The 22,926-nt window shown below is 51.0% G+C and overlaps 6 protein-coding genes across 6 annotated transcripts; 3 read left to right on the top strand and 3 right to left on the bottom strand.

Annotated features, from left to right (window-relative positions):
* Positions 1-3,960: 3,960 nt before the first annotated feature.
* BO72DRAFT_24894 (GMF family protein) lies at positions 3,961-5,191 on the bottom strand. Its single transcript, XM_040940007.1, has 5 exons — positions 5,002-5,191; positions 4,819-4,918; positions 4,525-4,655; positions 4,057-4,443; positions 3,961-3,988 (listed from the first exon to the last, which is right to left on the bottom strand). The coding sequence occupies exons 1-4, from the start codon at positions 5,002-5,004 to the stop codon at positions 4,252-4,254; spliced, it is 426 nt and encodes a 141-aa protein (XP_040803945.1). The 5' UTR covers positions 5,005-5,191; the 3' UTR covers positions 3,961-3,988; positions 4,057-4,251.
* A 188-nt stretch (positions 5,192-5,379) lies between these two features.
* BO72DRAFT_466562 (flavin adenine dinucleotide pyrophosphatase) lies at positions 5,380-6,668 on the top strand (the record flags this gene model as incomplete). The annotated part of the gene is made up of 3 exons (XM_040946775.1): positions 5,380-5,598; positions 5,796-5,962; positions 6,038-6,668. The coding sequence occupies 3 exons, from the start codon at positions 5,380-5,382 to the stop codon at positions 6,666-6,668; spliced, it is 1,017 nt and encodes a 338-aa protein (XP_040803944.1).
* Positions 6,669-7,854: 1,186 nt separating this feature from the next.
* BO72DRAFT_493770 (Ras family protein) lies at positions 7,855-8,769 on the bottom strand (the record flags this gene model as incomplete). The annotated part of the gene is made up of 4 exons (XM_040948410.1): positions 7,855-8,090; positions 8,157-8,432; positions 8,502-8,616; positions 8,758-8,769. 4 exons carry the CDS (start codon positions 8,767-8,769, stop codon positions 7,855-7,857), a joined length of 639 nt encoding a protein of 212 aa, XP_040803943.1.
* A 4,748-nt stretch (positions 8,770-13,517) lies between these two features.
* On the bottom strand, positions 13,518-14,633 carry BO72DRAFT_456644 (oxidoreductase, short chain dehydrogenase/reductase family; the record flags this gene model as incomplete). The annotated part of the gene is made up of 5 exons (XM_040946287.1): positions 13,518-13,550; positions 13,607-13,715; positions 13,786-13,841; positions 13,915-14,224; positions 14,329-14,633. 5 exons carry the CDS (start codon positions 14,631-14,633, stop codon positions 13,518-13,520), a joined length of 813 nt encoding a protein of 270 aa, XP_040803942.1.
* Positions 14,634-15,702: 1,069 nt separating this feature from the next.
* On the top strand, positions 15,703-17,040 carry BO72DRAFT_484199 (uncharacterized protein; the record flags this gene model as incomplete). Its single annotated transcript, XM_040947843.1, has 2 exons — positions 15,703-15,738; positions 15,790-17,040. The coding sequence occupies 2 exons, from the start codon at positions 15,703-15,705 to the stop codon at positions 17,038-17,040; spliced, it is 1,287 nt and encodes a 428-aa protein (XP_040803941.1).
* Positions 17,041-20,164: 3,124 nt separating this feature from the next.
* On the top strand, positions 20,165-21,866 carry BO72DRAFT_24750 (PTH11-like integral membrane protein). Its single transcript, XM_040939990.1, has 6 exons — positions 20,165-20,583; positions 20,643-20,679; positions 20,732-20,799; positions 20,858-21,231; positions 21,290-21,357; positions 21,420-21,866. Exons 1-6 carry the CDS (start codon positions 20,392-20,394, stop codon positions 21,812-21,814), a joined length of 1,134 nt encoding a protein of 377 aa, XP_040803940.1. The 5' UTR covers positions 20,165-20,391; the 3' UTR covers positions 21,815-21,866.
* The last annotated feature ends 1,060 nt before the right edge of the window (positions 21,867-22,926 follow it).

Here is a 22,926-nt window from a genome sequence, read left to right as displayed (position 1 = left end):
CGGTGAGCTCTTGGTAGGGTCGCAGCCGAAGACCACGACTGATTGGCTGAAGGGCGGTCAGATCGTGTGGATCGGGCGTGATCGAGGCGTACGAGAACTGAAGCCACGGGAGGGATTAGAAAGGGCGCAATGTTTTGTGGTAGTAGTAGTGGTGGTGGTGGTGGTGGTGAAAGAGAAAGTAGTTGTAAGAGTTAGTTGTAGTAGAGGAGGGAAGAAAGTGAAGAGGAGGGAAGGGTGGGTGGGTGGTGGTAATGAATTGAGTTGGTGGCCGCCAAAAAGAGAAAAAGCGAGCAAGAGCAAAGATAAACAAATCAGGCAGGCAACGACGGCCACCTGCACTGCAGCGCGAGCCAAATGATAAATAGAAGCCGAACAAACCTTTCTGGCAGGGAGGGGGGAAACGGAGGAGCAAGAGGGGGGTGGGTAAGAGTATGTAAAGTAAAAGTCAAGTCAAGTACTCCGTAACGAGAGCGTAAAAGTAAAAAAAAAAAAAAAAAAAAGGGTTAAGTTAGTGTTAAGTTGCAAATGTGGCAGGAGGCTAAGGGTATAGGTAGCACATGGCTAATTCGTTGCTGGCTTGCGGTTATTTTTCTATCCTAGTATTTGAGAAGTCATGATTTTAAATTTACCCTTCAGCATTTTATCCAGATTTTGGGCACTGGCAACTGTTACGTATAGACTTGCAGCAGATACGGTGTCTGGTGATTCTTCATACATAGTCGAGACACACCTAGACGTCATATATTCAATGTCAGATGAGAAGCAGCAAACAGGCCCGTTAGGGACACTGGTATAATGAATTTTGAGCGCTAATAAATGTTCATTTGGATGCTCCAGATTCAGTAACCCATGACATACTCTGGAGTCTGGACAATCGAAAAGTGGTGGTATCGACCACGGGAAGAGATACTCACGCTCCGTGCCGAAGGGGGAAGAGAGACAGACTATGCAGTGAGTGGAGTGCCAGACAGACGGTATGTAAGCAAGGTACGGGATAGAGACCAAGCAAACTGGAAGTCTTGCTAAGTTGCTGCTCCTGCAAGCCTGGGAATCCAGCAACCTTGAACTACAAGTAGGCTAATCTAGCGGGCGGGCGAACCGAGGCGACGGAGCGCTTGGGTCCTAGCCTAGCCTCTGAGAAGACTACCTAATAAACTGAGTCCTCCCGTACTGTCCCTAGACACTAAAGTTACTACGTAGGCAATCATCCAGACCTGCCCAGTGCAGTGAGGTGCACTGCCGTGACATCCACTCGGAAACACAGCCCGAAACCCCCGTCTCGACCACCCGGCTCTCTTTCCTTAATCCTCTTAAGCTTGGCGGGGAACTCTGCTAGCAATTCCGACTGTCTTGTGCGGTGACAGACAACACCTCCTGCCTGTTGCTTTTTCTAGTTCCCGGACACCTGGCATGTGGCTGAGTGCAACAGAGTTTGTTTGTTGTTCTGTACCCAGGAGTCTGGAAGCTGACCTGCTGGGCCAAGATGATATCAGCGCAAGGCTTGGTGGTATGATGAGTATGGATGCATCCGTATAGCAGTGTATCTTACCTGTTTGTTCACAACGGGCCATACCTCGAATTTACCTCGACAGCTTCCGCACTGGTTAACTTATATCCGGCTCTATCTGGTATAGACGATCGCCTGTTGCTCATTGTCAATGCTAAGACAGTCGGACTGCCTACAATTCGCTGATATCATCAGTACTACTTCACGCTGACAGCTTCGTTTCTCGGTGGGAGTAATTGAATCTATACGGGTGACAACTTTCCATCTGAACATCAACAACATACCAGGTCCAAGATGAACCGAACAGAAGCTAACTTAGAAAGAACTTTCACAATCGAGTCTTCTTTCAACTATATCAATATGTTCTGCTCAATCAAACCGAGCCTTTGCCAGCACACGGTGCTACCTTATACAACCTCCGATTAAAACAGGTACCAATACCACAATACAGTAAAATACACCCTCTCCTCCCCCGACATTCCCGATTGACAGTAGCGCATGCATAGCAGCTGCACGACACTCAACCGGAGCACCATGCTACAGTCCCAATCTATATTAAAAACGGCAATGGTTCCATGCAGAACAGCCGGCAGTGAGAAGAGTAAGGTAACGATTGAGCGTACGGTATGGTAAACAAAGAAGCCGTGAATGGAACAATTTGTCAGAGCGAAGCAGCCCCAGCGAAACCTTAAGTTCCAATGCACCCCTGCTCCTCCACTTTATTTTTCTCCAAATCGGAGAAATCTGTCACCTCGATGGGGCAGGACCGTTCTATCTCCCTCTCCTGCCTCGTGATTGTCAAGACTTGACCTTGACCGTGGTGATCACCATGTAGAGTATGATAGACGAAGCATGTACTCAATACCTTAATCGCTACGACATACTTACCCACCTCGTACCAAAAGGATTAAGTTCCAACGGGGAAGCCATCATCAAGCCGTAGGGCATCATCCAAAACAACCTTCCCCAATTCCTACAAAAAAACCCCCGATTGAGTCGAAACAAAAAAAGGAACCCAACAACCACACCACCGGGTTCGCAAACTAAATTCCTCCCTCCCTGCCCAATGCAAAATGCAAAATGCAAATCCCTTCTTTTCGCCACCGTCAACCACCGTGGACCCAGCACATGCAAGGGGGGGGGGTAGTGAAAGTATTCTGGATATTGCTGGCTGGCTGGCTGTCTATAATCCATCCCCACTGACCCTAGATCCCTCTCCCTCTGGCCATGCATCTCCGAGAGAACCCCCCTCGAACCCGCACAAGCCAATCATCATCACCAAGAAAGACAGCCCAGTGCTCGGGGTCAATTCCCCACCCATCACAGCATCGCCATCGTCATCTAATCCTTGCTCGCTTTGCCCCTCTCTCCCCAATCTCACCAGGACAATGAACCCCAACCCACTACTAGCAGACATCTCGAAGACCCGTAGTTCGAAGGGGAAAGAGCCGTAAAAGGATACAACTATATGGGAAAGCAAAAAAAAAAATAAAAAAACAAGAACAAACCCAACGACTCCGCTCCACGGGGCCACCTGCCACCTGCCACCTGGCAGACGAGCAGCTGGGCCTCCTACCCACCACGGCCTAGTACTGTGAGTGTACATTACTTTGGACATATGCATTCAGGCTATGATCATCTGTCCGAATCATCTTATCTCCACTGTGGAGTCACATACTGTACTCATGAAAGAGCAGTGGACACTATCACTCAAACAGCATACATCACACATCACACATTGCAAGGTACAGTACGGATACTTTACCTCTGTAAATGGCCTTCACGGCATTCCGTCGGCCTCCGTCAACACGGGACATGGGTGCTGGTCTATTTCATACTAGGAGGATTAATTCAGAATCTGACCTCCTAGGGCATCGTTGATATCAGGGCTTCGGAGTCCAAGTTTGACAGCATAGACTACTGAGTACACCCTAGATGATGACCGTCGATCATCTGTTCTTACTAAACCTACAAGGGCTCAAAGGTACCATACATCCAGACATTGAGTGGGGGAAAAAGTTGATGTATCAACTTTTCCCCGGAAATGGGTTCCACCCGTCATGGCTCCCAAGCACTTGGGACGGGGCTGAGGGGGGCCACGGGTGGCTGGGAAGCTACACAGTACATGAATTCAAGAACTGTCGGGTCGTGTCCAGGGGTCAATCTGATTGACAACAAGCCTATCGTCGAGCACCGGGCTGGTCTTTTTGATTATGTGTTTTCCTTATAGACATGGGCCACCTTGTTGCCGCCTGAGGCATTCATTGCAGAGGGGCCGATAGTCGAGTGTGCCTTGCTACAGTCATGGTGGTGCGACTGGGAACACGCTTGGTGCCATGAGGAGATCTGTCTCAGTCCCGGTAGTCTCCTTCTTGTTTCCCTTGGAGGGATGGCTGTTGCGTCAGACCTGCAGTCAGCAGCAACGCTAGAGCAAGGTTGGCAGCTCTACAGATCCATTACCGTGACCGATTGTGCAACAATCTATCCCGTCCAGAACAACGATATCAACCTCAAGATCCGCGTCCCCACCAGAGAGACCAAAAACTCACCAGCAGAACCAGAACCCATCCCCAGCCAAAAATTTTTCAATCTCAAAAGCAATAGCGTACACCGCTAAATATACTATTAAAAAGCGCTCGATATATGAGCTCAAAAGAAAAGACAGGCTAGAGACCCACGAAGGAGGCCCGAGCCCGAAAGATGATATATACCAACACCTCATCCTGCACCCCCGGACCGCCAACTCAGTTCTGACTCTGCAATCTGGCCTCGATCCCCACGATATCCTCCTCACTCTCCACCTCAATCACACGGTTCACCTCGGCGGTGTTGCGCATCAACTCGACGGCACCCGCATACATCATCCGCAGCGAGGGGTTGCAGTTCTCGGGGAGGTAGTAGAGCATCACATAGGGGACGGTGAGACGGCCGGACGGCTAGACCAGAGCAGAAAATGCAATATTAGCGACCCGCGATGAGCGACCGCAGCAGAAACCAAGGGTAAGGAGGCAACGAACCAAAGTCAACGGGTAACTGAGAAGGATGAATCGAGGCGACGTCTCGGGAAGCTCGTCGGCGAGATCTTCCATCTTCGTGTAGACTTCACCATCCTCGGGGCGGATTTCCTGGCTCTTGTTGTCGATTATATCTGTCGACCCGATCAGTCAGCACCAACACCTGCAGCCCATTCCCTCTTCGACACCGCTGCCACAGAAGAACAGGATATGCCTGCATGCATCATCTTCCACATCGGCGAGGGAGGTTTCGAACGAGCGCGGGAAAGGCAACAACGAAATGAAACGGAACCCTACAGATAACAGCCTGCGGGTCTTTGGCGCGCGAGGTCCCCAAGCGAAACTTGCGGAGCTTTTCTTTCGTCTCCGGCGAGAAGGAATACAGACGAGATTCGGACTGGGAGAGGAGGGGGTGTCAATATTACGGGTTACCGATGAAGGGCAAGGAGGGGGGAGGGAATGCGGGGCATGTGTCCTCACCATCTTGTTGGTATGATAATGACCTCACCAGGGTTAAACCACACGAAATTCTCTTTAAGACTGGCAACGAACAAACAGCGGTGCAGACACGAAAAGAACGAGGGGGGTATCAGAAATGGAGCAGGAGATGTCGATCGAGAAGGCGACTTAGCTCCAAGTGGGATGGATGGATGGATGATGAATGATGGGATTGGAACGGGTTGCCGGCCGCCCGCTATTTTCTCCCCCACCCGCTCGAACCTCCGTTGGCGGCCCTCCAGACTTTCTGTTTCTCACTTTCTTTCCTTTCCCCCTCCCCGCTCGCTCACGCTTGATACTTAGTCCGCCTGGAATCCACTCACTCCGTCCTCCTTTCGTTCCTTTTCACCACCCTCCTCGATGTTCAGTCGACTCAGTCAACTCACCCGTCAGCTAACCCGGCCAGCCCTTAACAATTCATCTTCTGCGTCCTCAATTCCTTTCACTCCTGCCTCAGCACTCGGAACTCGGGCTCCATCCCCATCCTTCAATATGACATCATCCGTACTCCCGAAGAACAAACGCACCATCCACACCGCGGCATGCCTGATCATTGGCGATGAGGTACTTGGAGGCAAGGTGAGTATCTTATCCTCATCATCAACCTGTCATATCTCGTTCACCATTTATTCACCACCGCACACCACCCTGCTCTCCCTCAATTGAGAAGGAAGTGGTGTGTCCCATATCCAACCAACCCAGCCCATCTGCGACGCAAACCCATTCCCCACCAACCGAACCACCCAACTAACCACTTCCCTTCGCAAATCCTCCAGACAATAGACACCAACTCCGCCTTCTTCGCGAAATGGTGTTTCTCGCTGGGCATCCAACTGAAGCGCGTGGAGGTGATCGCGGACGACGAGAGCGAGATCATCGAAGCGGTGCGGCGCATGAGTGATCGGTACGACTTTGTAGTGACCAGCGGAGGCATTGGACCGACGTACGTACTGCCTGACAGGCGCTTCCTCGAACCACTCCCCCTCAAACCACCTACAAACTAACACCTTCCCCCAAGCCACGACGATATAACCTACGCCTCGATCGCGCGCGCCTTCTCCCTGCCGCTCAAACTCCACACGCCGGCCTTCGAGCGGATGAAGCGCCTCTCGAAACCGCACCCCATGCAACCGAGCTTCGACTGGGACACGCCGTCGGCGAGCCTGACGGCCAAGCTGCGGATGGTGGAGCTGCCGCACGACGCGGCCCTCCCCGAAGACGAGCAGGCCATCTTCGTGGCGGACGACATGTGGGTGCCGATCGCGATCGTGAACGGCAACGTGCACATTCTGCCGGGGGTGCCGCGGCTGTTCGAGCGGCTGCTGGAGCACCTGAAGCCGACGCTGCTGCCGCGGCTGGTCAACCCGGAGGAAGGCAAGGGCATCTACCGCTACCTGTTCAGCACCCCCTTGCCCGAGAGCGACGTGGCCGGCTACCTGACCGAGCTGGCCGCCCGCGTCGCCGACCGCGGCGTCAAGGTCGGCAGCTACCCGCGCTGGGGCAACAAGCGCAACACCGTGACGCTGGTCGGCACCGACAGGGAGCTGATGGACGCGCTGATCCCCGAGGTCGAGCGCGAGGTCCAGGGGAAGAAGGTCGCCCGCGAGGATGAGTTGGATCCGCCTTCCGATGCTGAGGAGGAGAAGTAAATTTTCAAAAGAATGATTGACGCAAAAGATTAGAAAAGCGTCTCAGTCAACCCCGTTGAGCTAGAATTTCGGGGGGGTATATAGATAAATCCAGTTTGCCGGGAAGGCCCCGGCCCCGTCGGACCGTCCGCTGTCACATCCATGTTATCTCCTTATCCAGTAGACGATGGTATGAGCCAACTTTACCAGAGTCTCAGATGAACAGTTGAAGGCAAAGGCACTCTCGAAACAGTCGTTCTTCAATCGCAGTGACCAAAACTCAGCAAACCCAGGAACCTGCCAAGTAAGAAGACAGGAAGTCTACACTATACCTTGAATGTGCACACACCGAAGCAAAAACAAGGACGACGATAGACTTGCTCCGTCACTTGACTAAAGGCACAAGCGCATACCGTATCGACCGAAAATCAAGCCATATGGCTAAGGCACCAATCAGAACATAAGAATCAGGCAATATTCATTCCTAACAGACTTCGAAGAGCCGCATGCCCCGTATCTCCGTACGGCACCGTCTCCGAGGGTGAAAAGATGTACACAAAAAGATATGGCGAATGCGTGGGAAGGGGTCAACATGGGTCGACTGGCAGGAAGATGACGGAGCAAACTAAGCATTAAGTTGATATGAGGTCGAGGTCGAGATGCCTGACGACGAGAGCCACGCAGAAGCATCGATGGGAAACGGGCGACGGAAGGACAGGGGGGCAGCCCTGAAAAGCCAACAATAAACCAGAATGCTAGCGACAGCAATAGCATATACCTAGATAAAATGCACAAGATCTAACGAACAGGCTCCTTTTCCCACCCCCCTCCATCCTTTCCAAGACGAATTATCGTTAAAAAAAAAGAACCCAGATTGAAAGAAGTGGCCAATCTTGCAAATGAAATAAGAAGTGATAGATGATCAAGAAAAGAGAAGAAGAAAGAAGAAAAAAATAGAAGAACAGAGAAACAGAAGGGGAATCGAACGTTCATGGAGAGGATGGCGGCATGGGCATGAGGGCGGGAGCAGTCATCATCGGGGCGACGAGCCTCATCTGGTATAATAGCACGGTCCAAACGCGTCGACAAGCCACATTCCGCATCACGATGGTGGGTATCGCTGATCTCGCTTCCTGCCGAGGTATAATGTTTTGTTTCCTTGCGAATCTCGACATGTGTGTATCCTTTTCAATCCAACGCCTGTTCATTACATTATAATACATTTACAGCACCCTTCACTCTCGCCAGGCTCGCTGACGTCCATCTTGCCCTCGGGGGCGCGGGAGCCGAAGCCGCCCGCCCCGGACGGGTATGAGGACATCTCCTTGTTGTACCGACGGATCTCGCGCACGAGGTCGTAGAAAGCGTTCTCAACGTTGATGCGAGACTTGGCGGAGGTTTCGATGAATTTGCAGCCGAACTGCCGTGCTAGCGCCTCGCCCTCTGGAAATGAAGAGAATCGCTCGTCAGCTTGCGTCGCAATGAAGCACCTTGGACTGGATAACCCACCTTCTTCTGTGACAGCCCTCTCCTTCTCCAAATCGCACTTGTTTCCGACGACGATGATGGGGAAGTAGTCCTTGTCCTTGACTCGTAGGATCTGCTGTTGGAACGTCATGATTTCTTCAAATGACTGACGCGACGTTATCGAGTAGACGAGAAGGAAGCCTTCGCCGGTCCGCATGTATTGTTCGCGCATCGCCGAATATTCCTCCTGGCCGGCAGTATCTAGAACATCCAACAAAGCGACCTCATCGTCAATGACGCACTGCTTGCGGTACGAATCTGTTGCAAGGGGAAGGCTAGGTTAGCTGCGCGATCGGTCGGCGACGGCAAAGCATGGTTGCTGCTCACCCTCAATCGTCGGATCATATTCGTCCACGAAGTGACTCTGAATCAATTGAATGGTCAAACAAGACTTTCCGACACCACCACCACCGACAACAACTAGCTTATATTCTCTAAGAAACTAAAGGCAATTGTAAGCATTTGTCGTGATGGCGCTGCGCTGCTGCAGGTTCGACGGCGAGGTAGTAAATCGGGGAAATAGGAGGCGGGAAGGAAAGGGAGACCAGAGACGGCAAACTTAGAACGCGGGAGAAAGGCGTACCTTTGAAGCCATCCTGGTAGGCTTTGTTCTGTATTATGCTGGGATATGGGGGGAGGGGGAAAGGAAGGGGGAAAGAGGAATGGTGATCGTAGCTATCCCAACAGAAGCTGTGACAAGCGGGTCGAAGGAGCAAGCAACAACACAATTTTCTTAGCCAAAGGGTCAAGAGGTCGGGCCCAGGTCGTTGGGAGTTTTGCACAGAGTAAAGGCGCCTAAAGGGCAGTCCACAGCAACGGCGGGTCTGGTGAACAGGCCAAGCTTAAAGAAGCAGACTGGGGGGTGGGAAGAGGGTCGATAGGAGAGGAGGGATGTGCCGATGTAGTGTCTGGGAGAGAGAGGATCAGGGGGGTGGAGGGGGGTGTGGTTCGTGGAACTTTGCAGCGGGCGTAATTGAAGATGAACCAGCAGGTGGTCTCCCGGGAAAGCTGCAATTCGTCTGATTCTAAACCGTCTATGGAAGTCAAAGTCAATCAAGAAGACCTTCGAGAAGTTCGTTCGAGTGGATTCAAATTCGAGGAGGTCAAGAGAAAGGGAGGAGAGGAAAGATAGGGTGGAGAGATTGAGAGGGGAAAGGGGAGAAAGACAGAGCCCGAGAAGGAAGGAAGGCGATGATTAAGGAGCCGTTAGTTCAACTTGAGGAACGGAGAGAGAGAAAAAAGAGTGGGGATGGCAGGGAAGGACAAGCCCAGACAGAAGGAGTCTAGATGATGAAGTGACTACGAAGTACGACTAGTATACCTACTAGTAGAGTAGTAATCGAGGAAGAGAGCAAGAGCAATCAACGTAGAAAGAACCAGTTACTCCTCCTTCTCCTCCTCATCATCATCATCATCGTCATATCATCTCCAACAAAGTAGATTAATTACCTAAGGTTAAGATCTGGAAAGGATAACTGTAGCGACCGTGGGGACGGAGACATTGACATTGACCCTATTCCGAGTCAATCACTACGACTAGGAATCGGACTCTACACTAACTACGGAGTACTAGGTAACTAGAAGAGTAGAAAAGATTGGAAATGAGGTTGCTGCTGATTGGGGGGTAAGTTGTAGAATAATAATAATCAAGAAAGGGGGGAAGGAAGAGAACGAGCGAGAAAGAGGATGATGGGTGGATGGGTGGGTGTGGCATTAACCGGCGACGCGTGTGGTTCAATCCAGCCCAGCCAAGACGGTGTTTAATTATTATTGAATCGGGCGATTGGTCCACTGGGAATAATTACTCTCTCTCGCCATCATCGCATCCTAGCTGCCTTTTGTCATTGTTAACATTTAGACAATAAGAAATGGAAAAGGAAAAGGGAAAGAAAAGAAAAAAAAAAAAGAAAAGAAAAGAAATCAAACGCAATCAGCTCAACTACAATTCAAAGCCTCTTCCTCGTCATTGCTCGAGATCCCCCGTCTACATGGTAAATTGTCAAAGATAAAGCTCAGAATCACAGTCCGTGATTGGAAAGAAGAGGAACAGGACAGACGATCGCAAGTGGAGGCGGAAGGCAAGGCAAGAAAGTTAGGGCCGTGAGCAGTCTCTGCAACGAACATCAATTGGTGGCATGGTACGAAGGAGTTGTCCAAGGAGCCTGGAGGGAAAAAGGGGTTGCCGATTCAGTCACATCACAATCTCTATCCATTGAACGGAAGCTAAATACTGTAAACCCTCCCTCCCTCGCCTTACTGCAATAATACCAAGTAATAAGAAACTTGATTGAGTACGGAGACTACTACCTTTCTATCTCGCTCCTTAAGGTTGCCATCCCCGGCTGATGCCACAGAGCCATCAATTTCGACTGAATCGCTGTGTGTCCTTGATCCAAAGACATTTTGGTCCCTCTCAGGACTGGCCATAGATTAATCTCACCAGTTCCACCTCTTAGCGCCGGTCGATAAAAGGTTCTACACACTAAATCGTCCAGAGGCCCCATCGGGTCTCCCCTGAGGGTCTCCAACCACTTTACTCAATGCCTTCAGCGACCTCGCTATGCGCAACTCGGAAAACAAACGGATAGCTTCCAATCCCCACAGCCAATCACGCTGCTGTCAGCTTGAGCAATTGTGACCCTCCTGGTGTCTGCGTCCCGCTCCGACTCCTCCGTTGAGCTCCTCTCGCGCAGGGTGCAAGGGCTGCAAGTCGACTCGGATATCCCCCGTTCCAACTGAGTCAGTGGGTTCGCTGTGGTGATTGAGGATGACGATGGAGGCCGCACAGGGGGATTGTTATCGGACAACAGATACATCCGTAGAAAGTAGTAGCCTTCAAGAACTCATCAAAAAAAAACCTTTTCTAGAAGCAATGTCGGCTCGACGGACTGACAGGCACTGCAATTGACAGCTCCATCCAGACGCGTAGGCTTACATCATAGGCGTGGATGTTGAATTTTCCGGCTACCTGAGAGTTCTTGGCACCATCTCCAATACCACTCTACTCAGCACTCGGTTAGTTAGTCTACAGTGTTACAGTGACACTGACAGTCTGGAGTCTCTGGACAGAGCCTCAGGCCGAGGGTGAGGGGAGAGCTCATGTTTCTCCACACCTCCACTTGTCAGCTCACATCTCCTGGGAAACATTTCACCATTGCAACGGCTGGTAAATACAGTACAGAATCTCGGTAGCCTCGGAACCCACCCCTGGATGATAGAGGGCCAACAACCCTGGTTCTCTCCTGATGCTATCGATGCCGTCATAAAAGAACGTCCTAGATCGGAACGCTTTCAGTACGCCGGTGGCATTGAATGTTGCCCTATGTCAATTATAAACTGTAGCCAAACTATCAACCCCAGTTTGCCATCACAAGTGTCTTGGCCTGCACTTCCCTTGGTACATGCACAGACCGTACAGTACAACTTGAAAAGTTTATCCGGACTACCTTACCCATCTTCCGACCTTCCCCGCGCAGTTGTATATACATCAACTCACCATCCTGTAAGATGCATGATCCGAGAACTTACCAGTCACACTTCAACCATGTGCCGGGAACGTCAAGTCCATCAATCACCCAAATTAGCTTTCTGGGCAACATCCCTCTTGCGCTCTCCCCTGCTTGGCATCGATGTGCGTGGCTATAGAGAACAAACCAACCCATCGGAAGGCAGACCGATCTCTCCGACCACAGGCCTCTCTCTCTCTCTTTTGGTCGTCATCCACTCACCGCAACATTCCCGTTCACTCACAACACCACCGGCGCTTAGCAACTGCTTATCAGCCTTTCTTCCAGGCTCCATCGCAACAGCTTTGGACATGACTCAGTACCCTGGAAGAGGACCCCCGCGCGTTCGCAACGACAAGGACGAGTGGCATCGACCACGGTCGCGACCAGTCCCGATGGCACTGAAGGGCAATATGAAGGATGTCGGCAGTAGGAACATATCACCACCAGCGACCCGTCCAACGATGTAGTACCCATGCAGCGACACAAGAATAGACCCACAAGCCCATAGCTCACAACACCTATGACAGGAATCAGGATCCTTCGGAGCAGAACCGTCGGCTAGATCGAGGTCTTGACAATCCATTTGGCCGAGCGGTGCGACGCTCTCATCAACCTAACAACTTATTCATATAGTTCAAACCAACGAAGTCAAAGCACAGCAACAGCCTTCCAACCACCCAAGCAAAACCCACTGCATCGAGAATGACATAAACGTAGCAGCACCCCCGAACTCAAAACCACCACCAACAATCACTTCGTCGTCCCTTCCACCATCCTTAGTACCATCCTATCCCGCCCGGCTCAGACGTATGCACACCATACGGTAGCATAGGTATATATCCCAATGGTCGACAAAACAGACCCCCAAAAATAAACTCCAACGTCTCAAGCACAATTGCCCTTAAAGTTCACAAACCAGACTAGCAGTTGACGGGTACGGTAGTTACACAGCAGGTCTAGACCGCCATTCTCTCCTGGGTCGAGATTTTGAGATTCGGCCCAGGCAATAATTGCTTCTTCCTGTCTCTGTGTCTTGGCTCCCATGTCATATGCAGGGGAAAAAATCAAAATTGGTCGGAGCTTGAAGCGTGAGGGGCCGATGAACTGACATGTCGATGTTTCTGGATTCGTCTGTTTTGCGGTAACTGGTTGGGGATTAGGGTTTGGATATTGGTTTTTCTGTGACGCAATGGGGGTTCACCTGGGGTTTATCATATGAGGTCATCTCTTGGGGAGGCGGGGGGGGGAATGGAGATTGATGGTTTAGGTTTATCCGGGTTGGATATCTCTTTACTTGCTGTTCTTGTTGGTGAAGGATTGTGGGGGAGTATAGAGTATGGTAAGTATATGCATCAAGTAAGATTTGTGGATTTGGTCATCTCCCTCTCGTCGGTTGGCAGCAGAGGGGTGTTGAAGCAATTGAGATGATTAGGCTGAAAGTTTAAGCGCTGCTTGATTTCCATCTAGAGGGCGGGTCGAGTGATGTTTCCATTCTTCTGAAGTCGGCAGCCCTTTGTGATTATCAATCTAGAAATAGAAACCACGTGCTTTTGCCAATTACTGGTCCTACGCTACAGGCCCTAATTACGGACTTCCACTGGACCTCGGCCCTGCTTTGAGAGGGGGAGGGGGGTTTGGATGCGGAGAATGACTGGTCAACAGGCAAATTCATACGCCTAAACAAGGTCGACACACAGCAGATGGACTACTTCTTAGCCAAGCTGGAGGGGACGGTTCATGGTGATTAAATTGCAAATAGCCGTTATCTATCGTTTCCAGACCGTAGCAGGTACCCTGCCTTTATATACTTCAATTCTATCGATCATGCATATCACTAAGCCTTGCGGTGCATAATTCCCGGAGAAGCCTGGTGAAGTATGCGTCAGCGCTTGTCACCTGGGTCCCCAAGATCCATGAACTTACCTGGTGGCTGGGGAAGATCAGCGTATCCGCGATCACAACGTTCTCGCGCCGACCAGCGGCAAACACAACAACTTCAGCGATGTCATCGGGGGTGAGGGGTTCGCAGCCACTGCAACAGAGCACATCAGTATATCGTGGGTCTCATTTGTGTAAACAATCTCCAGTAGGGGATGTCATACGCGTAGACTGCATCAGCCTTCTCCTTGTCACCGTAGAATCGAACCACGGAGAACTCCTGTACAGCACAAACAAGTATCAGTAAGATTCAGAACGAAGACCACTGTGGAGCTCTCAGGCAGACGACTCACGGTTTCCACCTGACCGGGGTCGATTTCGATGATGCGGATTCTCGTCGCAATCAGCTCCTTTCTCAATGCGTCGGTGAAGGACCGGACGGCCGCCTTCGTGGCACAGTAGATGCTTCCGCCGGGGTAAGGTTCGCGGCCAGCAATGCTACCGATGTTGATAATATCGCCGCGACCGCCGTCGGATCTCTTCTGGAAGATGGGGAGAATGGCCTGGGTCATGTTGATCAATCCGGTGACGTTGGTTGAGAACATGACGTCGATATCCTGAGCGTCGATCTCGGGGGCCTTGGCGACACCCTTGACAAGGCCGCTGATTCTTGAGTGTCAGCCAAGCTTTTGTCTCACTTTTTTGCCTGGGCCATAAATGCACAAGGCCGAATCTTGTCCAGGGAGAGGGGCGTAACGTCGACTCACGCATTGTTCACAAGCACATCGATCTCCTGGAACTCGGCGGGCAGAGACGACACGAAGTTCTTAATCTCCTCGGGATTGCTAACATCCAACTGTACGGGGAGGACCTTGACACCCTCACCGACTTCCTCCTTGATCTCCTGGGCGAGCTGCTTCAAAGAGTCAATGCGACGGGCCGTCACGATCAGCTTCAGGTCCTTGGGCGCGGTGCGAGCAAACTCCTTGGCCGTGCTGCGGCCGATACCGGACGAGGCACCGGTGACCACGATGGTCTTGCCCTCGAGGCGCTTTGCCATTGCAGAGGCCATTGTACGTCTGATGAAAGTGGGCTGGATCGCGGACTGGAACGGGGTTGATCGGGTAAGTGGGGTGAATGCGGAGATGTTCCCGGGGGAGGTCGTCAAGGGAAGCTGTCGCAGGGATCTGGTCGAGGTGAGAAGAGCTCGAAGCAGGCGCATAAGGCAGACTTAAAGAAATGAGTCAGAAGGATAACGAGAGATAAGGGGGGGGCTCAGTTGGCTTTAAATGGAATCGAAGACGGCCGAACGTCGGCGTTGCGTGCGGGGGAATCCGTCTTTCGTGATTTCGGCGGGGCCCTTTTTTTGAGCCGGCTGAAGGTCGCCCCGACATATCGGAGTTCCTTCCCCGATACCCTGCTGCACCGCATACAACTCTGCCGACTCGAAAATCTGCTTGCTGGCTGCAGGACAATGTTGGTCATCGCGCAGCAAAACAAAGCCATTGTGGTCTACAAGCACTCATGAAAGTTTCTTTGTCATTCTCTGATCCCAGCCTACCACATGGAGACAGTACAAAGACACACAACTTGAATGCCGGACTTGTCTAACTCCGGGGTTCCTCCTCGTGCCTTGCATGATATCATAACATCATAACCAAGCAGTACTTAAGATGAGCCCATAGCATGGTCAGAGCTCGGGATCAGATCTAGCGACCTACTATCTACCAGCGTTAGCACTGACATGTGGGTGCAAACACACCAACAACCGGAATATATTGCTATCCCAGCCATGACTTCGAAGTTTCTCGATCCTAAAAGCCTTCGATACGATAACTGCGAACGCGAACAGATCGTAATTCGAAAGAGTACCCAGAACCATTTGTTGCATACAACGGTCGATGTGGCTGTCCAAGTTACCGCTTCTATGCATCATCAAGGAGAAACGGGAATGGCGGTGTCAGTCATGACATAGTAATGACCTCTTCTTAATGATAATCACCATTCCGCGGTTTGGTTTCACTGATCACCCTTGTCTTTGTCTGACTAAAGACAGACGCTAGAGCCTGGTTATAAATATTCAAAAGGTGAACACTTCGAGTACTGCGAGGATTTAAACGATTTAGCGTCTGATCGCCAACATGGATCCTCAGGATATTAACTTCAGAGCCAGAAACGTAAGTGCTATGATGTCTAATAACCATATAACGAGTTTTACTGAACTAGAGGAGACCTACAGGAAGCTCCTCGAGCCTGGATCGCCATTCAACTGGATGGATGAAGCTTCGGATGACGATATGACTTCGAGAGACGAGATAAGCTCTACCAGCTCGACAGAGACACTAACAGTGTCAGACGAAGTGCTAATGCACGATTTCGATGAAATGGATTTCGACAAGCCCTCAGAGAGTGAGAAGGAAGAGGTATCTGCTGGCACCAGCATGGATTGGAGTGCAACCGAGGCGAATGATGAGTCAATTAAGAGGAGTCACGCTATCCAAAGGGCTTACCAGGGTCTCGGCTACAACCTGCATAACTTTCACCAGAGCCAGAGTCTAAATACTGATGGTCATGGCATGGAGCTTGAAGAAGCAGCACGTAATGACTATGGGGGATTGGCCCCTTCACCGGCCTTTAGCGAGGACGTGGAGAGCGCCGAGGTAAGGCTCATCAGGGTCGAAATTGACCATGAATTCAATGCTCGTGAGGCCTACATGAACCACGTAGACGAGTCCGAGTCAGTCCACCACTTCAACTGGTTTGGGAATCCCGTCCCACAAGAAAGTCGGACACCACCGGCGATCTCACTCTTCTTCCAGCTAACCGACCCGAAGGTCCCCAGAGCTGGGGATGAGCTTCGCCTTAAAGCCCTGATGAAGAATGCTATGGTCTACATAGACCCGGTAGTTGTTGATCTCGAAACTAGAGGACAAAGACTCCCAGGGACGATCACTGACTTCATTGAATGGGCATCCAAGCTCACGTTCAGGTACTACAGCCCACACGGTTGGTGGCGCAATGATCCCAGGGTAACCAACGATGAGTGTTTGCAAGACCCCGGCAATCCTTACGACTATCTGCTTGAGGACTTTGGTGTAGCTACTGGCTTCGTACAGAATAATAAATTCCCGTCGACCGGGGATTGGTTCGAGAGGCAACGATCGCGGCTCGCCGAGCTTGAACAGACGGGTCAAAACCGGCACTTCAGGAAGGAGAAAGAGAAGTCTTGCAAGCCCTCGCCTCTTAGGGAGTCAATCACTTGTGAGCCTGATGAGGCACCTCCCCAAATCACCGCCTCGACAGACAACTCGCTCGAGAGCTTCCCGACTCGAATGAGGATTATGAGCAATGTGCCCCAAAGCGGTGCTAAAACTGGCCTGCGACAAGATCCGCACAGCCCGGACCTTTACACCTTGACCTTGCTACCAGAGTTGTCAGAAGAGGGGGAGGAGCAGTCCAGTCCTGAGGGGGGGGGTTAGGCTCTGAACTGATTGCATGAAAAAAAGCTGATGCCGAACGTAGAAGTTTTAGTTCCATACTGGATAATGATAAAAAAAAAGGGTAAATGATAGAGTGCTGTGTGCTTCTTTTCCATTGTAAGAAAATCCAATTCGCCGAACATAGAATGTGTAGATCATTACCCTGTACTGTTGTGATCTGGCAAACAGTCAATTCAAGAGTAGACTGTTGTTATTGTTCTGATTGTTGTTGTTCCACAGCCCGTGGATCGTCAGGGATAAACATCGCTTGCTGTCTGTCTGTCGGCTGACTGACACTGACTGACCGCTTCGTCTCCCCCCTTCCCCCTTCTGTCACTGTTTCTTCCCTTCCTCCGGCCAGCGATCATCGTCCACTTTTGACAGTGGCCCCAGAGCCTGATTATCTTCTGCCAATGACAGCTGGCTCATGGGAAGAGAACGGTTCGGTGAGCCCAGCGGCTTAATTGACTGCGGTGACATAATTGACACTGACCGGGCCATGCCAAAACCGCCCCCCACGCGACGATCCTCGAGTCGAGTTTCCTTTCGAGCTCAACGCAGTGCAAGGCTGTCAACACCACCACCGACCACCGTAATAAGGAGCCAAATCAGTTCAACAGCTCAAGAGATCTTGTTCAGACCAAGCTAGGGACACTCTGCCCGCCATTCAGCGAACAACAAACGCCTCCCCAAAACCTACAGATGCACGAGTCAGTGAGTCTAGTGGGAGCGTACGTTTATTTATCCCACGGCGTTCAATAATTTATACAACACCATTCAACCATCTCTATTGACCAGACTAGGCTAGAGCCTCGCCATCTCCCAGGAAGCCTTTGTCCTCATTAGACAGTGATGGGGTACTGAAAAGCCTTATTCCAAGCCATGTACATCATTTGCCAAGTCTTGACAATAGGCGTTCATACCAGCTGCGTGGTAGTGCAATCCTTCGCCGTCTCTAGCAGTGATAGCGCCGCGCTATCGACGCCTCATCCCCTCTTTTTCTCCTGGGACCTGCATCTGAGGCCCCATTGTTTATTGATGATCACCACCGAATCCTTGCGTCCCAGCGTTCCGGGAAACCCCCCAAAGCACTCGAAAGTCGAAACAGGACATAATAATGAATGCCGACAGCGGATGCTAGGTCGTTTCCCCAGAAATGATGTATATTATCTTCTGGAAACCCGACCAGGAGAAGCATTTCTTTCACGAACGTGGTAGATGTGCTGGGGCCGCACGAGATTTCTCGCCCACGTGTGGTGGCGGACCCTGATCCTGCAGAATCGAACTTTTTCAAGCGCTGTCGCATTTTCTCCTCCTGATATCATGTTTGGCATACTACCCAAAATCTACCCAGACCTTACGCGATAACAAAGACCGCTACTTACAATGATGGCATCCCTTTTTACCGCAGGCGCACTGATTTACAGTTCTCCAACGGCCAAAACAAGTCCACGACCTCAGCTTGAAGGCACAGCAGAATTGATCAGACATAAAGACCTTAGATGAATCAGGAAACACTAAGTCCCATATGATCGACATTTTATGACTTGCTTCTGGTCCACAGTTCTAACGCCCCCCTTGACACACAACTCCCCCCCTCTTCTGAGACAAACGTAGACACCGGATTTAGCTGCGGGCTAGGTAGGCCAGGAATTGGAATCGAGCGAGGGCCTGCAGAGTAAATCGCGCGCGGACACACAGTCTATCGAGGTTTGCAGACGAAGGTTCTCACCATCTGCCGATCAACCACTGGACAGAGAATGGTCTCCTGCCCTGGCAGAAATTCCCCGGATGGTCGCAAGCCATGGAAAATTAACTATGAAATTGGTCAACGTCTAGAGTAGTATTGTCCTAAAAAGGCTATTGCTGTCGAAGATCGCGGCCACTTCGGACACTAGAGGCGACGTGCTCCACTGTGGTGACAATTGGTGCCTATCATGACCCAAATGTGTTCAGAGGACAAGTGCTCGTCAAAGCACCGCACAGAAACCGCCATCACAATCGGCAATGGTTCGCCACTTTCTCGGTCGGCCTTGGATAAACCGGGTGCATAGCATTGTTGTTGATAAGCGGAAATTATCAGCCCTGTTGGCTGGCTGGACCCTTCTTATGGTTGAGATTCAAGCAGAGTCCTCGTATTGAAAAGAAAATAAATATCGCCACTCGCCAAACACTCCACCTCTAGGATTTCTGACTGGTCATAATATGGAAGACTAATTCTGACCACGAGCAAGTGCAGGCGCCCGATCATACCACTTTAGCTTGCAGTAGGAGAAAACTCTCTTGCCAGGCATGCTAAATCCACACCGGCGCGATCGGGTATTATGATTCGTGCCGCGATCTGAAACCAAGCACATGAATCATGCATTAACTTTCAGAGCAAGGATAGTGTGGAAGACTTGCTTAAGATGTGACGAAGATTATCGATCCCCAACTGATCTTCTAGTTGAGATTGCGCGAGAAATTGACCTCGGATTCGTTTAGATTGATGGTCGTATACTGAACATATCGACATTCAACCTGAAACGAGCAAATAATCAGATTCTTTCTCGCTGTGGAGCGGAGACTGACCTCTCATGTACACTCTCTCTTGACCGCACAACACTTGCCGAGCAGCACTAAACCGCACAGGGCAGTTATACAAGAGAGTCGAGTAAGACTATGGCGACGTTCCATGGATCGAAAGCCCGGAACGAGGCACCAGTTGACAGGGCGGAAGGTGCCAGAGAGCCATCGATTCTGGGTCTGCTGCTAAATACGCATCCCCATTGACTAATCTTCTCTGCGAACCTCGTGCCTTCCTCCACCTTGCCCACGACACCGGTGGAGCCCGACGGCTTAGTCGCATAGATCATTACTACAATCTGAATGGCACCCCCCTCAGCTCCTAACCACATCCCGGACAAGACCGAGCTCAGGTCGTTCACTCAACAAGGAACCATGCTGCCCATCAGCCCTCTTTCAGCTTCTCTTACGCTATTGAGTACTATCAAACTTTGAGCCAGTGCGGGGATCGTCTCCATAGGCCGAGTAGTAAAAGGAACTGTACAAATAAAAGCCATGTCGTTACCGCACCGGTTCCTTCTAACTAAACTCTACTGCAGACGCTTCGACCAACCCACCCACTCTCTTTTAACCCAATTGATCTCCAAATTGAACCCATGCGGTCTACCTCATCCTGATATCTAGGTTGCGAAACCTGGAGAGGGCATCCTACTTCACCTCGGCGGACATTCAGCAAGCGGGCGCCACAGCCACCTATACTCAGAAAAACGCTCTTTGCTTACAGCTCACACCCCCACGGCCCTACCTACTCGATTCATTCCCTCCACTAACCACAATCAAACCAATATGGACACAATCAGAGAACATCTTTTGTTTCCCAGGATATCGGGAGATGGTGCAGAACGTGGTCAGCGAGCACTGGTGGTGACAGCCGTGCTCACCGGCTTTTCGGTTGTTATTGTCGCTATGCGAATGTATGCGCGTCTCGGTTTGATGAAACTGAAGGGTCGCGAGGATTACATGATTCTCATATCTCTGGTATGCCTCTCTGGACGACGTGATTGGAGTTCGGACATTTACTGACATGCACCTGGCAGATACTGGCGTGTACATACCTTGGCCTGGTTGGTGCTGGTAAGACCTCAGAGCTTGTCACACCGAGCGACTCCCATCTAATATACTCCAGAGGTACACTTCGGACTTGGGATACACTCTTCCCAGCTTCCAGATCGTATTCTGAAGGAGCAGCTGAAGGTAAAGCGCTTGAGTGTGCCACGCAGACAGAACTGATAACTAACGATTGGTTTCTTAGCGACTATGGGCTGCGATCCCGTTCTACAACGCCAGCCTGATCTTCACCAAGTTCTCCATTCTTTTCCAATACTTGCGGATTTTCCCCGACCGCCGTTTTCGACTGGCCTGTTACGTTGTGCTAGGCATCGTGGCTACCTACGGAACGTGGGCGGTCGTCAGTGGCTTCTTGAACTGCGTGCCGGTCTCCAGATTCTGGGATCGCACTGTTTCGGGGTACTGTCTCAATTTCGAAGCGGTCTGGTTCTTCAACGCCTCTATGAACATCGCCACCGACGTGACATTGCTTGTGTTGCCGATGCCGCTTTTATCGCAACTGCAGCTTCCGCGAGCGCAGAAGTTCGCGCTCATGGGTGTTTTCGCTATTGGTGGACTGTGCGTGTCTTCCTAACCACCAATCCAGTTTTGAGTTTGTGGCTAACCCATTGTATAGAGTCGTTATCACTAGTATCCTGCGTCTCTCCTCGTTGCGTTCTGTCGCCCAGAACAGTGACACTTCCTGTGAGTAGTCCCCTTCTATCGACCTGGCATCACTGTCCTTGCTGACAACCATCATCAATCAGGGAGCAACGTCGGCGCCGCCTACTGGACCGCCGCAGAATGCAACGTCGCCATCATCTGCGCGTGCCTGCCCTTCCTCCGCCCCATCGTCAGCCGCCTCTTCCCCAAGTTCCTGTCCACCAACAGCTACAACCGCTACACGCGCAATCCCACCGTGTCTGTCAGCCGCATGACCGCCACCCGCATGACCGCGCAGTCCCACCGCCACAAGGTCGAGCTTTACTCCCAGGACCGCGACTACGACATGTATACCATTGACGTCAAGTCCGGCGAGGCCAGCCATGTCGGTGCAGCCGGCGGTGCCTTTGGTGGCATTGAAGTGCGGACGGAGATGATCCAGGAGTCGTCGCATCACGGCGAATCCACCAGCCAGCGCCGATTGGTGGTGGATGTATAACGATCTATGCTTTACTATCACTTTCGCTTACCCTAACGATCTTTTTGTCTCGCTATGTTTCCCAGCCTCGGATCTCCGGACTTGCCTACCCATCACTTCTCTCTTTACTGTCTCACATATACCCCCGCGCTTCTTTCTTTTCTATTTCTGTGACTGTCAGCCGCCGAGAGATCTTGTATATTGCTAATGCATAGAAGGCTAATCGTTAATGAACTATCATGAACCTATTGAAATGTTTCATTCCGTTGCTTGCAGAGGATGTTTGCCAGACCCAGTACTGTGCACGTGACTCAAGGTCGATTCAAAAGATATTACTGGACTGTAGACAGGTCCACGCTCGACGTTATCTCCTGCTGTCCAGAGTACAGCTACTATCCAGCAGGTGTAGACTGAGTTGTCCCCAGCTTTTTAGTCGTTTGTTCTAATCCAGCCCAGCCGCCATCCGTTGTAGCAGGTCTCTAACCGAGCGATTCCAATCTACCCACCAACCCATCACCATCCGTACCATGCCACAGCGTAACCCTTATCCCCAGCTCAGTCTAGGAAGGAAGGATGCGGATGCTCCCGCCAGTATCGAAGTTCATTCAATAATAGGTAGAGGGCTTTGCGAGCCGGCCAGCCTAGGCTAAGCTAGCCAAGCCTTTACCACTCAAACTGATACACTAATAATCACCGTACAACCTGGCAAAACTCAGAATTTTACGTCCTCTCTATCCAAGAAATCTCACCCCTCCTTCTGTCTCTTTCTCTTGCTTATTTCATCTCATACCCCGGTTCCTTCCGATATTCTGTTCGATATTCTGTTGATTTTTCTACCCCTAATTTCACTTTTCCTGTAACGTTTCAGACTGCGAATAACTACCGACTAACCCGTTCTTCTCTCATTGATAATGCATGCACTGTAGGGTAAGAGGGGATAACAGGCTCGATGCAAGTACCCTCGAGCTCGATGATCGCGTGTTAACACACCCGAGTACAGGACGCTGTCCTGTGCTTTCGGGATAACCACGGTAAACGTATACATACAGACTGCAGATGACGGGTGATTTGCCCCTCTATCGATGAGTGTGAAACGGGTAATTGCAGTGAAGCACTGCACTGCCTACAAACAG

The sequence above is a fragment of the Aspergillus fijiensis genome (genome assembly GCF_003184825.1).
Source record: "Aspergillus fijiensis CBS 313.89 unplaced genomic scaffold BO72scaffold_11, whole genome shotgun sequence".
Classification (NCBI taxonomy): Eukaryota; Fungi; Ascomycota; class Eurotiomycetes; order Eurotiales; family Aspergillaceae; genus Aspergillus; species Aspergillus fijiensis.
This window is presented reverse-complemented; position numbering and strand designations above follow the sequence as displayed.

Coding starts and splice junctions, on each gene's coding strand:
- BO72DRAFT_24894 (XM_040940007.1), bottom strand. Junction 4,656..4,818: donor AGACCCGCAGGCTGTTATCT/GTAGGGTTCCGT, acceptor TCGGGTCGACAG/ATATAATCGACAACAAGAGC. Junction 4,444..4,524: donor TCAGTTACCCGTTGACTTTG/GTTCGTTGCCTC, acceptor GCTCTGGTCTAG/CCGTCCGGCCGTCTCACCGT.
- BO72DRAFT_24750 (XM_040939990.1), top strand. CDS start 20,392: ATGGACACAATCAGAGAACATCTTTTGTTTCCCAGGATATCGGGAGAT. Junction 20,584..20,642: donor ACATGATTCTCATATCTCTG/GTATGCCTCTCT, acceptor TGCACCTGGCAG/ATACTGGCGTGTACATACCT. Junction 20,800..20,857: donor TTCTGAAGGAGCAGCTGAAG/GTAAAGCGCTTG, acceptor TTGGTTTCTTAG/CGACTATGGGCTGCGATCCC.